Raw genomic sequence first — 15,682 nt, forward strand, 5'->3', positions numbered from 1 at the left:
ATAACAGAATATTGAAAAAATATCCATTTCAAATAACAAAATAGCATTTTTGGTTTATGTTACTGAGGCTTGAGTGGACAGTAGGCAGACGACTCAAATGTTAATTGGAAGACTTCATATAACTAGCAGCTCTGTGTGGAGCATCAGAACCACACATTCCAGATACAAGCACCTGGGCTGGTGGGGCTAATCTCAACTGACACACCACCTGGCTGAGAAGGACGTCAACCTCCAACCGCCTCTGTTAGCACCTTACACTGGACCAACACTAGACTGAATGAGTCTCAGGGTGCCATTTCAGACAAGGCTCTGGTCCAAAGTAGTGCACTGTACAGGGAACCAATCACATCCCTGTATTGGTCCGAGGGAGGATGATGAAATCTATATTGGTGGCGCCACTGTTACGTACAACTTCAAAAGGTCTTGGATGGGGACCTTACAACCTTCCTTCTCTCAGATCCAGCCATTTGTTTTGTTCTCCACTCTAGGCTGGTTATTGTTGGACATCCAGTCTAAGATTATTGCTACAGAATATAGCATTGAAGGATACAATCGATATACATTTGAATCAATAGCCAAACATACGGACAGGGTAGACGCTGTGGTCCCAGTACAGGTGTTACTGGTGGCTCTGCGTGAGTGTTGCTAGCGAGGGTCAGCATTGCTCCACACAGAGATGTGCCAAATGAACTACAGAGAGCAGACACAACCAAGGACAAGGTGAGTGGTTGACTAACTTGTCAATAGCCTCATTCACACCTAGTTCTTACATGAGTCCTTTGTCCATATCTTATACACATTCTGATAGTGCCCACATTGTAGCCGTTCCAACGACACGGTGGTAAAGTCTGTCTCTTGGTCATCCATTATGTCCACATTGTGAACAAATATCCCTCCATTCAAATTATTTGACATTTCAAAGCAATATTTATTTTAACTTAAATATTGATGCCAAAACTCAATGGTTTCATTGTCTAAATCCATCTACACTTGTAACATATCCAGATACAATGGTAATAATACTGAATAGGTTGGGGTCTAGTACAGTGGTCTAGCAAAAGACATACACATGGTGTAGTTTGATTAAAAAAAATGTTTATTGTCTTTGATCATACTACAATCGGCATTAAACTACTCATTCACACACCTACTTCAAACGCGAGTCAAATTGTACAAACCACCTGCTCAGTCTATTCCTCTCATGGACAAATATCAATAGATGCTGTGGAACATAAAATTACAGTGAACAACGTGATAACCCCCTTACCCACAGATAAACATCTTAGTGACAATAGCAGAAGAACAGGAGTTGAAATAGTGAAAAATGCAACTCACAGGGCTCAACACAGGGACCTTCATATCATTGTGCTTGTTGATATATACTATGAGAATAATCAAGTACTGAAACAAAAACATGATTCTGGACAAAGGAAATAGAATTTATATTCTAAGGGTCTTGTTGTCAGAAGAGAAGCTTCAAAACATACTAGCAGTTTTTACATTAAAGACAAAGACAGCGGCGGGATGGAGAAACGAGAAATTACATCAACAAAATGTGTGAATAACAACGTCGCAGAGTTACTTAAACACGGCCAACAAATCAAACTCCTAAGGCTCAGCTTGCATGTGGTAAGGATGGAGATCACCGTTTCTCAGTAAAAGACAAGCACACTTCACTGTGCCGTAGTCATCTTTATGTTAGTCTAAAATCAACCCAAGTGCTAAAAGGAAAAAATATCTAAAAAGCACATTCACATTTTAAAAGAGGGGGTTTGGACTGGTATACAATTAACATTGTTAAATGCAGTACCAATTATCAGTATGCAAATCGCTGTCCTGTGAAATAAAATACGGCATGTTCTGAAATGTGGTTCAAGATTATTATATGGACAGCCTAAATTCTGTATTAACATCCAATGAGATCAAAGCAATGACTTCAGTGATCTTGTTCTCTAAACAATCTTTCTAAAAACTTTACAAAAATTCTTTTCAATTCACTGCACAACGCACTCTGACTACACCCACTAGCTCTGCCATGAAAGGTCTCCAAACACATTCACTCCACAACCAAAACCACCTGCAATATAAACTGTCACAGAAATACCTTGCATATGTGAACTTTGCTTATGAGGCAGTTCAGCACTGTTATTGACTTTAGTGGTATACAAAAATATACGTTCCATTATCTGGACTGGTCAGTTACCCCACAGCCAGGAACACCTTGTAATTATCCTCCTCAATATCACCCAATTTTCCTACTTATCCTCCACAACGTTAATATCTCCACAACGTCAATCCCACCAGTGTCTGGCAGGATGGTGTGTGAGGGTGCGCAACATGCAGGAAAGTGTGTGAGACAATGTGCAACATGCAGGATAGTGTGTGTGAGATGAGCAGTGGTGCAGTCAAAGTTTTGAGGGGGGGGGGGGGGGGGGTAGTGCAGCCCTCAGCTTTGGGCATCTGAAGAACAAAGAGGCTATGAGCTGATATAAGGGGGATGAAGTTGTCCTTCGACACTAATCTCAAGTCAGTTTAACATTTCCCCTTGCGGTTAAGGTTATCAATCAGAGGGGTAGAACTAATTCCAGATCTGTTCTTTAGGGCAACTTTTACCCCAGAGCAGGTGAGAGTAATGGAAGGGTTGAGGGTCATTGGTTAAAAGGTCAGAGGCAACTTCTTGGTTAGCAGTCAGTGGAGATTTTAGCAGAGGGGTTCAGGATGTGCTGGGCGCTGCAGCCCTTACACAGAATGTGACCGTCCAGGGGGTAACAGCATCGCTCCTCACCCTCAGACGACAGGAGCAGACCACACTCCTGGAGAGGACAGAGAAATCACACAGGGTCAATCCAGGAACACTGGATTAGGTGTAACTGAGGGGTCTGTGTACATTTGATGTGATAGCCTGCCGACATCATTCAACACGTACACATAGTGACCACTCACCTCACACACATAGCAGTTCACGTGGAAGTTGCGGTCCAGCGCCACTATACTGACTGATTCCTCCTGGCCCGGTCCGGGCATGATGGCAAGGCCACACACAGAGCAGCGAGGGGCAAACTTCCTGTGGGACAGGAAGCACCAGTGTCAACAACAATAATCAGATAGTCTGTCCAGTAGACTCATGTCTAAAACTTAAACTCGTAAAGTATAATTAAGTTTTAGACATGAGTCTATTGGACAGATTATTTCTGATTGTTATGCTAGTGTTTCAGTTCACTGCATGCCTAAAGTAATCAGTGGCGCAGCAGTATAAGGCACTGCTTGAGGCGTCACTACAGACCAGGGTTTGAGATCTGTGAGGTGGCACACATTTGGCCCAGCGTCATCCGGGTTAGGGGAGGGTTTGGCTGGCACGGACATCCTAATCCCATCATGCTCTAACAACTCCTGTGGCAAGCCGGGAGCATGTACGCTGACACGGTCGCCAGTTTTACGGTGTTTCCTCCGACACATTGGTGCGGCGGGCTTCTGGGTTACGCGAGCAGTGTGTCAAGAAGCAGTGCGGTTTGGAGGGGGGGGTCGTGTTTAGGAGGACCCACGGCTCTCGACCCTCGCCTCTCCCGAGTGGTACGGAAGTTGCAGTGATGGCACAACACTAACTACCAATTGGATATGAAATTAGGGGTAAAAATGTTTAAGTAGTCAGTGTGTTCTATCCATGTTTCTGACCTGTGGAAGTCATCTATACAGTGGATTTGGTAGGTGGCATCCACGGTGAAGGGCACGCCGTCCAGGCAGCAGCCACACACCACACAGTTGAAGCAGCGTGGGTGGTAGGCATTGCCCATGGACCACAGGACACGGTCCAGTATGGGCTTGGAGCACATGCAACAGCGCTCTAGGATACTCTGAGGGGGGAGGAAGAGGGGCAGCACAGGTTCAGACAGAAAAGTGTGAGTGAGAATCCAATAGACATGGATATAGAATGCAAGAGAGTGAAAGAGATGGAGAGATCAACTGGTGAATTGAGAGAACACTGCTAAAAGGAAATGTAGAACAAAAAGAGGGAGACGAGCCTTCAATACATGAAGAGGACAGTCAGTGACAGCCACTCACAATATAACAGCTCCTGCAGTGGCTCTGCTTGTCAATGGCATAGAACGGTTGCCCCCGGAGATGATCGTGGCAGGTGACACAGGTGAAACAATCCACATGAAACACCTGCTCCATGGTGATACAGTCGCTGCCGTCGTCAAGGACTTTGTCGCCGCAACGTGCACAGCAACCTGGAAGTATGAGGGAAAGGGTAGAAGAGATGAGGCAAATGGGAGGGACATATTGTGTCATTGAAATGAACTGTGTCACCCAAGGGGAAATTAAGATGCATGTCCTTTGTTGACTGGGCTTATTTACAATTTAGTCGAAAGAAAGCGGAACATACCAAAGTCTCCCTCTGTAGGGGGATGATTCATGTCATACACCAACTTCTTAGTTAGCTGGTCCAACTCCTCCTCTGGCCTCGGAGCTGCTGTCCCCTGCTGGACAATATGAACATTATCCAGAAAGATCAGCATAGAGATTTCACTTTCCCCATTTAGAGCAGTGAAACCAAGAGACTGAAGATACAAGTATTCAAAAAGGACCAAAGTTTACATTTTTTTTAAAAGCAACAGACAGTAGATGTTTTAACTCCAGACACTCACCTTGCTGGGCCGATAGGCGGAGCTTGGTGCCGAGCCTGACCCTGATTGGTGAGTCTCTGGGCCTCTATTGGATGTGGGGCACTGGGTAGCTCTCCCTCCAAACCCTGCGGCACTCGCCTTGTAACACCTCTCAGAGTGCAGCTCCTGGGCTTGGAAAGCAGGTTGGGGAGGATACCAGCCCTGGGGGCCAGTCTGATTCTTGGGCAGGGACTGCAATGCATGCTGGTGGTGTGGGGGAGGGGTGCAAGCCTGCCTACCAGTCTGGAAGTAGGTGACAGTTTGGGCTGTTTTGACCTGGACACTGAACTTCGGGCCAGTAGGGGTGGAGGCGGTAGTGTAGGAGGCAGGGACAGGCTGGGGGTAGCGTTTGGAGACTTGGGTGTCATTGTCGTCTGGCTGGGGGAAGTACTGGAGACCCTGGTGGGGATCACTGGGGTTTGGGGGTGTAGGATGGTTCGTGGACTGAGGTGGGAAACCCATAGACAGCTCTGCCTGAGATGGGGCTTCTGGCTGGGCTGAGGGTTTGTAGCGGTCCCCCGAGATGCATTTGTTGTAAGGCACATTGTCGTACAGCTGCGAAAAAATATATATATTTTTCCTTACAATATAACTAACCAAGGCATACATATCCAGAGGACCCAGTGAAACACTTTTAGACAGATGTGAAAATTAACAAAGTCACATGTTTATGTTTTGCAGGAATCCTTTATTCCTCACAGTCCCATATAGACTGTCAGGTAGTCTACCTGTGTGCCCTTTAGTGAGTCGCTGTCCTGATCAGTCAGCATGCAGGTGAGTGAGTCAATCTCTGCATCACTGTCGGAGTGGTGTCCAACCAGCTTCTCAGGAGTTACCCAGTGCTGAAAAAAAAGAGGAAGACCACATAATAAAGAGTGCCTTCATAAAATGTCACAACAGGAGGAGATGGATAGGTAGAGCAAATGTAGAAATGAGCAAATGCATTTGTCCTTCATCCCAATACATTTTTATTTGAATATTATGAGCAACTTCTGGCTTCATAACAAAATTACTACAAATCTTTGCCTAGAAACTACACTAAACACTATGGTGAAACGGACCAATAGTCAGTGGGAATTCCAGGCTACAGAAGCAATTTCAACCTACCATCAGCTGGAATCGGTCCATATGAGGGTTCAAGGACTGGTCTTCCTTGAGACCGTGGGGAGATGGTTGGTAGTAGAGGTCATTAGATTTAGGGTGAAACCTTGGGTCCTCTTGGTGGTGCTGCATGGGCCCAGCTGTAGAACACATACAAAACAGTGCACTTTACATTTACAAACAAGACTTCCTAATGACAGGGTACACACTTAACATTAACCACATGACAAACATTTATTTACATCAAGATGTTTATTTACGTCAAGTGCTAATCCCCAAAGGTGTTGGTGTACTCAGTAGTGTGTCAGGTCCAACACTACTCCAAGGCTTGAGTTACAGAATAACGGACTTCTGATTTTCACAATAGTCAATCACAAGATCTCATTATAGCAATGTTTCACACAAGACAAGCCTAATGTAACATAAGGACCACCCCTGTGTTCTTACCTGTGGATCCAGTAAGCATGTACCTAGTGGCCATTCCTCCTCCTTCTCTGTTCTGGCCATGGACCACATACTTGGGCCGGGTGTCCAAGGAGACCTTCTTGGGCGGCTGTCTGTACACGGCTGATCCAGAGTCGGACATCTGGGGGACGGGTCTCTCTGGGCTACCCGGAGTCTTCGGAGGCAGCCAGGTAGGACCAGACATGTCAGGGTTCTGAAAAAAAAAAAAAAAGTTAGTGATTAAACTGTTACACAATAACAAAACACTTACATGTTGGTATTAATAAGATTCTGCACTGTCATATTTTGTCAAGAAGATTCTGTCACACCAACATACTTGCTGATTGCATATTTATGTCACAGGTAAGCACTGGAAATCCAAAGGTGCTTCAACCTGGATTTCTTATGTCAACTCACATACGCAGTTAAACACTAGGCTTATAGTTGAGAATCAGCAAGAGAGCACCATTACCAACCATAAGGGAATTCCAGCAGGCAGAAAAAAAGACGACACCACAAAGCAGGTTCAATGAGTTAAGCAGCTAACTTGCCTAAATAGTCAGAAAGAATGGTTATTCTTTGGAAAGAAACTTGAAATGGGTAATAGCCTGATTCAGAGCTTCCCTGGGTGCACGTTCTTATTTTTTCCCTAGCAATACACAGCTGATTCAAATTAACAAAGCTTGATGAGTTGGTTATTTGAATCAGCTGTGTAGTGCTAGGGCAAAAGCCAAAACATGCACCTGGGGGCGGGCATGACCGAGTTTGGGAAACCCTGGTCTAATTGACTCAACAACCGAAAAAAACATATCTAAGTTTAACTTCCTTAATGAACCAGAAAGTATATAGTTATTTCTGGTTGTTTATCAAAGTTAACTAGCTCATTGATCCAGCTATGTAGTATACCACTATTTTCCATCTTCCCTCTGGCTCAGTTGGTAGAGCATGGTGTTTGCAACGCCACCATGGTGTGTGCAACGCCAGGGTTGTGGGTTTGATTCCCATGGGGGGCCAGTACAAAAAATATATATATAAAAAAAAAAATGAAATGTTTGCATTCACTACTGTAAATCGCTCTGGATAAGAGCGCCTGCTAAATGAAGTAAATGTAAATGTTCCACAAAGTGCGCCAACACACACTCAAAACACGCACACAATCCCACAGGTGCGAGATCCCACAAGGACAGGTATAAACAGGGCTAATGTGCATAGTGTTTTTATTCATTCTTCAAAGATTTTCTGATATATTGTCAACTCAAAAGTGATACAATTTCAAGAGGACTGGTCAGATTAACTGGCCATAACTTCTACTTGTTAAATGATTTGATGAAGCTTCTGAAAATGTTTTGGTCCTTGAATAACTGACAGAAGTGGTCCCATGAAAACCCATCATGTTATGGAGTAGAGCAACAAAGAAGTTCAACTCTCCACGGTAATTTCCATGGTACCAGTCAGGTAGTTGTTTCTGTAGTTGTATTTTATTCTATAGGACCTCTCCCACATCCTCCTGCTGAAGATGTTGGACCTGATGACCACAGCCGCGGGGGAGAACGAGGTATTACCGGACCTGGAGGAGGCACTCGGGGTGAGGTCGGAGATGGTGCGCCAGCTACCCCTCTCCCAACGGGAACGCAAGGCAGGATGCCAGAACTTATTTTGGAAGACCACATGTTAGCGCACCTCCTCACCATCACCAAGCAGCCCCTCTTCTTCTTGTTGGATCATTTAAAGACCTATTTCTTACAATGTCACACATGTACTGTAAATGACAGCTAGTTATTTTGTTGCATTGTTTAAGGTCTAGAATGTTGGTTATGCTTGATGTCAAATCAAATAAACTTATTTTAAAGTTCTACTAAGTATGTCTCTTTTCCATAGGTTGTCATGTGTAATAATACTGAAAATGTTAGGGTCTAGTACAGCGGTCTAGCAAAACACATACACACGGTGTAGTTCTGGGAAAAAAAGGATGGTTTATTGTCTTTGTAGTATGATCAACCGGCATTAAAGGAAGAAAAAAAAAGCTAATCATTCACACACCTCCTTCAAACACAAGTCAAATTGTACAAACCACCTGCTCAGTCTATTCTTCTCATAGATAAATACAATTATTCTACAGTACTTATCAATAGGATGCTGTGGAACATAAAATTACACAGTGAAAACCAAGTGATGACCCTTAACCTCAATATTACAGATGAACATCGATTTAGTGACAATAGCAGTACAACATGAGTTGAAATAAATAAATAAATAAATAAATAGTGAAAAATGCAACTCACAGGGCTCAAAACAGGGACCTTCATATCATTGTGCTCATTGACCTATACTATGAGAATAATCAAATACTGAAGCAAAACATGGTTCTGGACAAAGAAAAAAATAGAATTGATATTTTAAGGGTCCTGTAGTTGGAAGAGAAGCTTCAAAACCATCAAATCATACTAGCAGTTTTTACATTAAAACAAATGAAGACAGCGGGATGAATCTCAAAGAAAAATTACATCAACACAATGTGTGAATAATTCAAATGTCAGAGTTACTTAAACATGGCCGATAGTGCTTTGAGTGCAGGGATTAGCAGCACAAATCAAACTCCTAAGGCTAAGCTTAAACAAAAACTCATAATGAACACACGAGGACGTTCTCAGCCCACGTGGCCAGCATAGAGAAACCGGTTTCTCAGTAAGACAAAGGCAAGCATACTTCATTGTGCCTTATTCATCTTCATTGTAAAGTATCAAATCAACCCAAATGTTAAAAGGAAAAAAATCTAAAAAGCACATTCACATTTTAAAAGAGGGGGTTTGGACTGGTATACAAGTAACATTCTCTGAAATGCAGTACCAATTATCAGTATACAAGTCACTGTCCTGTGGAATAAAATACTATGTTATGTTCTGACATGTGGTGCAAGATATCATTATATGAAAGCCTACATAAGGGCTCTCGAGTGGTGCAGCGGTCCAAAGCACTGCATATCAGTGCAAGAGGCGTCACTACAGTCCCTGGTTTGATATCAGGCTGTATCACATCCAGCCGTGATTGGGAGTCCCATAGGGCAGCACACAATTGTCCCAGCGTCATCCGGGTTCAGCTGGGGTAGGCCGTCATTGTAAATAAGAATGTGCTTAACAGAGTTGCCTAGTTAAATAAAAAGGTTGCATTTAAAATAAAAATTATTAACATCCAATGAGATCAAAGCATTAACTTTAGTGATCTCCTTCTCTAACCAATCTTTCTTTCCTTCTCCTTTCTTAAAACTATTCACTGCACAACACTGACTACACCCACTTGCTCTCCAATGAAATGTCTCCAAACACATTCACTCCACAACCAAAACCACTTGCAATATAAACTGTCACAGAAATACCTTGCATATGTGAACTTTGCTTATGAGGCAGTTCAGCACTGTTATTGACTTTAGTGGTATACAAAAATATACGTTCCATTATCTGGACTGGTCAGTTACCCCACAGCCAGGAACACTTTGTATTCCTCGTCATTATCCTCCTCTTCCTCAATATCATCTAATTTCCCTACTTATGATCGTCCACATAGTCAATATCAAGCAATCATTATTTTCCATAGAGCTCCTTCCATGTCCCACCTGTGTCTGGCAGGATGGTGTGTGTGAGAATGTGCAATATGCAGGATGGTGCGTGAGAGACAGCGTGCAACATGCAGGATAGTATGTGACACAGTGTGCAACGTGCAGGATAGTGTGAGACAGTGTGCAACATGCAGGACAGTGCGTGAGAGATGAGAAGTGATGCAGTCAAGGGTTTGGGGGTAGTGCAGCCCCTGCTGCCTGCAGGTCAGGGGCTCTATGCAGTACTGGTATGGGACTGAGGGGTAGGGGATAGGGTGTAGTGTAGTGGAAAGGGAGTAGGGGTAGAGAATAGAGAGGATAGGTGATAGTGTAAAGCAGAGGATAAGGAAAGGGGATAGGGGTTGAACTTACTGTCAATCCATGTTTCAATACCCTGTACAAATAAACCTGGTCAAGTGAAATTAAATAATGACTTCATATTGAAGACTGTCAGTTTGAGGTTCAATAATAGACCTACTACTACTGACTCCTCAGCTTTGGGCATCTGAAAAATAAAGGCTATGAGAGGATGAAAGTGAAGGGGGATGAAGATGCCCTTCAAGACTGATCTCAAGTCAGGTTAACATTTCCCCCCTTGTGGTTAAGGTTATGAATCACAGGAGTATAACTGATTCCAGATCTATTACTTAGGGCAAATTCTACCGCAGAGCAGGTTAAAGTAATGGAAGGGTTGAGGGGTCATTGGTTAAAGGTCAGAGGTGATTTCATAGTTGGTGATCAGTCAGTGGAGATTTTGGGTGAGAGGATCTGGATGTGCCGGGCGCTGCAGCCCTTACATAGGATGTGACCGTCCAGGAGGTAACAGCCTTGCCCCTCATCCTCAGAGGACAGGAGCAGACCACACTCCTGGAGGGGACAGAGAAAACACAGGGTCAATCCAGGAATACTGGATTAGGTGCAACTGAGTGGGCTGTGTACATTTGATGTGATGGCCTGCCAAACTGAACATCATTCAACTTGAGTGACCTGTTCTACTAACACACACACAGTGACCACTCACCTCACACACATAGCAGTTGACGTGGAAGTTGCGGCCCAGCGCCACTATACTGACCGCCGCATCCTGGCCCGGCTCAGGCATGATGGCCTGGCCACACACTGAGCAGCGAGGGGCAAACTTCCTGTGTGGGACAGGAAGCACCAGTGTCAACACTAACAGGAGCTCAGAGGGTGGAAAACTAACAATCAAATATAATAATCTGTCCAATAGACTCATGTCTAGAACTTGAAAACCCAAAGCGTATTTCAAAGTTTAATTGATCAAGTCTCCCATTGATCAATTAATCTCAATTACACTTTACGAGTTTAAGTTTTAGACATGGGTCTATTAGACAGATGATTACATCTGATTGTTGTGCTAGTGTTCTAGTTGATTACATGCCTAATGTACAGTCAGTGGCCTCCTGAGTGGCGCAGCGGTCTAAGGCACTGCTTGAGGTGTCACTAAAGACCAGGGTTCGAGACCAGAGAGGTGGCGCACAATTGGCCCAGCGTCGTCCGGGTTAGGCCGGCAGGGATGTCCTTATCCCATCGCGCTGTAACGACTCCTGTGGCAGGCCAGGAGCATGCACGCTGACACGGTCGCCAGTTCTACGGTGTTTCCTCCGAAACATTGGTGCAGCGGGCTTCCGGGATATGTGAGCAGTGTGGCTTGGCGGGGTCATGTTCCGGAGGACGCACGGCTCTCAATCGTCACCTCTCACGAGACCGTACGGTAGTTGCAGCGATGGGACAAAACTAACTACCAGTTGGATATTGTGAAATTGAGGGTAAAAAAAAATTATAACCAAAAATACAGTCAGTATCTGGCGCCGAGTAAGTGGGTTCTATCCATGTTGCTGACCTGTGGAAGTCGTCTATGCAGTAGATCTGGTAGGTGGCGTCCACAGTGAAGGGCACACCATCCAGGCAGCAGCCACACACCACACAGTTGAAGCAGCACGCGTGGTAGGCATTGCCCATGGACCGCAGGATACGGTCCAGGATGGGCTTGGAGCACATGAAGCAGCGCTCTAGGATACTCTGAGGGGGGAGGGAGAGGGGCAGCACAGGTTCAGACAGAAGAGTGCGAGTGAGAATCCAATAGACATGGATATAGATGGCGAGAAAGAGCGAAAGAGATGTAGAGATCAACTGATGAATTGAGAGAATACTGCTAAAAAGAAATGTAGAACAAAAAGAGGGAGAAGAGCCTTCTCAATACAGAAAGAGGACAGTCAGTGACAGCCACTCACAATGTAACAGCTCTCGCAGTAGCTCTGCTTGTCCAGGGCGTAGAACGGTTGCCCCCGGAGATGGGCGTGGCAGGTGATGCAAGTTATACACTCCAGGTGGAACACCTGCTCCATGGCGATACAGCCACTGCCGTCGCCAAGGACGTTGTTGCCGCAACGTGCACAGCGACCTGGCAGTATGGATGGAAAGGGGAGAAGAGATGAGACAAATGGGAGGGACATGTTGTTGAATTGAAATGAACTGTGTCACCCAAGGGGAAATTAAGATGTAAATAACAGTCCAGTCAACACAAAGGACATCCATTTTATTAGAAAGAAAGCGGAACGTACCAAAGTCTTCCTCTGTATGGGGATGACTCATGTCATACACCAACTTCTTTGTGAGCTGGTCCAACTCCTCTTCTGGCCTCGGAGCTGCTGTCCCCTGCTGGACAAATATATGAACATTTTCCAGAAAAATCAAACAGAGATTTTACTTTCCCCATTTAGATCAGTGAAACCAAGAGACTGAAGATACAAGTATTCAAAAAGGACCAAAGTTTACCTTAAGAGGCACCACAAACAGTAGTTTACGTTTACATTGATGGAAGCATCTTTCCTCAAAATTAAGCGTATCCACCCCTAAAGAAAAAAGGAGTTTACGTTTTAACTCCACAGACACTCACCTTACTGGGCTGGTAGGCGGAGCTTGGTGCCGAGCCTGACCCTGATTGGTGAGTCTCTGGGCCTCGATTGGACGTGGGGCAGTGGGTGACTCTCCCTCTAGACCCTGCGGCACTCCCCTTGTAACCCCTCTCAGAGTGCAGCTCCTGGGCTTGGGAAGCGGGGTGGGGAGGGTACCAGCCATGGGGGCCAGTCTGATTTTTGGGTGGGGACCGCAACGCGTGCTGGCGGTGTGGGGGAGGGGTGTAAGCCTGCTCGGCTTGGGAGTAGGTGAGAGGCTGGGCTGTTTTGACCCGGACACTGAACCTTGGGCCAGTAAGGGCAGTAGTGTAGGAGGCGGGGACAGGCTGGGGGTACTGTTTGGAGACCTGTGCGTCGGTGTAGTGTGGCTGGGGGAAGTACTGGAGACCCTGGTGGGGATCACTGGGGTATGGGGGTGTACGATGGTACTGGGGTTGGGGGTGAGGGGGGAAACCCATGGACAGCCTGCCCTGTGAGGATGCTCCTGGCTGGGCTGAGGGTTTGTAGCGATCCCCTGAGATGTGGTCATTGTCAATAAGCTACGAAAGAATGGAAAGGGACCATAAATATATATTTTATTATGCATTCCTTACAATGTAGCTAATAACCGAGGCCTAAGTATCCAGAGGAGCCAGTAACACTTTAAGACAGATATGAAAACAAACAAAGTCATAGGTTTCTGTATCAAGATTCAGAAGAATCCTTTATTCCTCACAGTCCATGTAGTCAGTCAGGTAGCCTACCTGTGCGCTGTTTTGTGGATGGCTGTCCAGATCGGCCAGCATGCATGTGAGCGAGTCAATCTCTGCATCACGGTTAGAGTGGTGTCCAATCAGCTTCTTAGGAGGTCCCCGGTGCTGTTAAAAAATTTAACAGGATCACATAATAAAGATGCGTGCCTTTAAAAAAATGTCACAACAGAAAAAGATGGATAGGTAGAAAATGTAGAAATGTGTCCCAATACATTTTAATATTGGATTTTATGAGCAATTTCTGGCTTCATAATATTACATTACTACAAATCTTTGCCTAGAAACTACAATAAACACTATGGTGAAATGGACCAATAATCAGTGTGAATTCCAGGCTACAGAAGCAATTACAACCTACCATCAGCTGGAATCGGTCCATATGAGGGTTCAAGGACTGGTCTTCTTTGAGACCGTGGGGAGATGGTTGGTAGTAGAGGTCATTAGATTTAGGGTGAAACCTTGGGTCCTCTTGGTGGTGGTGCTGCATGGGCCCAGCTGTAGAACACATACAAAACAGTGCACTTTACATTTACAAACAAGACTTCCTAATGACAGGGTACACACTTAACATTAACCACATGACAAACATTTATTTACATCAAGATGTTTATTTACGTCAAGTGCTAATCACCAAAGGTGTTGGTGTACTCAGTAGTGTGTCAGGTCCAACGCTCTACTCCAAGGCTTGAGCTACAGAATAACGGACTTCTGATTTTCACAATAGTCAATCACAAGTTCATTATAGCAAGGTTTCACACAAGACAAGCCCAGTGTAATGTAAGGCCCACCACCATGTTCTTACCTGTGGGTCTTGTAGCCATGTACCTAGAGCCCATTCCTCCTCCTTCTCTGTTCTGGTCATGGACCACATATTTGGGCCGGGTGTCCCGGGAAACCTTCTTGGGCGGCTGTCTGTACACGGCTGGTCCGGACATCTGGGGGACGGGTCTCTCTGGGCTACCCGGAGTCTTCGGAGGAGGCCAGGTAGGACCAGACATGTTAGGGTTCTGAAAAAAAGGTTGTCATGATTCAACTGTTACAATTTAAAACTATAACAAAACATTTATGTTGGTTTTAATAAGATTCTCATAAAAAAAAAAAAAAGATAAAAAATGCACTGTCCTATTTTGGCAAGAAGATTTGTCACTGCCACACCAACTTGCTGTTTGCATATTTATGTCACAGGTAAGCACTGGAACACAGAGATGCTTCAACATGGATTTCCTATGTCAACTCACATACGCAGTTTAACAATAGACTTATAGTTGAGAAGCAGGAAGACAGCGCCATTCCCAACCATAAGGGAATTCCAGCAGACAGAGACAAAAGAGGGGTATACTAGAAAGCAGGATCAATGAGTTTACCAGATAACTTGCCTAAATAGTCAGAAAGAACTGTATTCTTGGGAAAGAAACTTGAAATGGGTATGGCCTGATTCAGGGCTTCCCAAACTCTGTCCTGAGGCCCCCTGGGTGCACGTTTTTCTTTTTGCCCTAGCAATACACAGCTGATTCAAATAATCAAAGCTTGATGAGTTGGTTATTTGAATCAGCTGTGTAGTGCTAGGGCAAAAGCCAAAACATGCACCTGGGGAGGGGGCCATGACTGACTTTGGGAAACCCTTATCTATTTGACTTAACAACCGAAAAAAACATATCTAATTTTAATTTTCTTAATGAACCAGAACATCTATAGTTAGCTGGCTAACTCATTGACCCAGCTATGTAGTATACCACTCTGTTCCAGAGTGCGCCAACACACACACACACTCAAAAAACAAAATCCCACAGGTGCGAGACTTATGGCTTGTCCCACTAATACCCATGGGTCTGTATCCACTACAATAGTTATTGTCTCTGACGTTTACACTCAACTCTAAATGATCCCAAGTGAAGTTGTAGCGTGTAGTATATGAAGGTACTGTGAGATGTTAAGTCTTTCAGTCTGACAAACCTGTTGGTGGTAGCACCAGGGTAGACGTTTTAATAGTGTATGGGTGTATTCCTTTAATTAATGAGCAAATGTAGCCTAACAATGGTTATTTTGCCACTGTCAGCTGCTGTTCCCATTGTTTCCTTTTGGAGATAGAGGAACAAGATCAAGTAATATAGTCTATAATAAACAACAGTAATCTTGTCAAATCAAATTGTATTTGTCACATGCGCCGAATACAACAGGTGTAGACCTTAC

General features: G+C 44.6%; 1 protein-coding gene across 5 annotated transcripts; it reads right to left on the reverse strand.

Moving 5' to 3' along the window:
• Positions 1 to 2,557: 2,557 nt before the first annotated feature.
• Positions 2,558 to 14,973, reverse strand: LOC123723716 (thyroid receptor-interacting protein 6). 5 transcript variants are annotated; one of them, XM_082977460.1, is made up of 10 exons: positions 14,869 to 14,973; positions 14,295 to 14,499; positions 13,851 to 13,987; positions 5,393 to 5,506; positions 4,647 to 5,219; positions 4,385 to 4,481; positions 4,060 to 4,229; positions 3,673 to 3,851; positions 2,944 to 3,064; positions 2,558 to 2,813 (listed from the first exon to the last, which is right to left on the reverse strand). In XM_082977460.1, exons 2-10 carry the CDS (start codon positions 14,488 to 14,490, stop codon positions 2,682 to 2,684), a joined length of 1,719 nt encoding a protein of 572 aa, XP_082833586.1. In that variant the 5' UTR covers positions 14,491 to 14,499; positions 14,869 to 14,973; the 3' UTR covers positions 2,558 to 2,681. The 5 variants fall into 5 exon arrangements, with proteins under 5 accessions (XP_082833586.1, XP_014062391.3, XP_014062390.3 ...); XM_014206916.3 differs by lacking the exons at positions 13,851 to 13,987; positions 14,295 to 14,499; positions 14,869 to 14,973 and adding exons at positions 5,772 to 5,905; positions 6,213 to 6,423; positions 6,686 to 6,853 and having other exon boundaries at positions 4,385 to 4,478; XM_014206915.3 differs by lacking the exons at positions 13,851 to 13,987; positions 14,295 to 14,499; positions 14,869 to 14,973 and adding exons at positions 5,772 to 5,905; positions 6,213 to 6,423; positions 6,686 to 6,853.
• Positions 14,974 to 15,682: the final 709 nt, after the last annotated feature.

Source organism: Salmo salar, chromosome 07 (genome assembly GCF_965601325.2).
Source record: "Salmo salar chromosome 07, fSalSal1, whole genome shotgun sequence".
NCBI classification, from domain to species: Eukaryota; Metazoa; Chordata; class Actinopteri; order Salmoniformes; family Salmonidae; genus Salmo; species Salmo salar.

Excerpts from the sequence above, each read along its gene's own strand:
- LOC123723716 (XM_014206915.3), bottom strand. Across the intron at positions 4,482-4,646 it reads CCGCCTATCGGCCCAGCAAG|CAGGGGACAGCAGCTCCGAG; the intron begins GTGAGTGTCTGG and ends CATATTGTCCAG. Across the intron at positions 3,065-3,672 it reads TGTATAGATGACTTCCACAG|GAAGTTTGCCCCTCGCTGCT; the intron begins GTCAGAAACATG and ends CCTGTCCCACAG.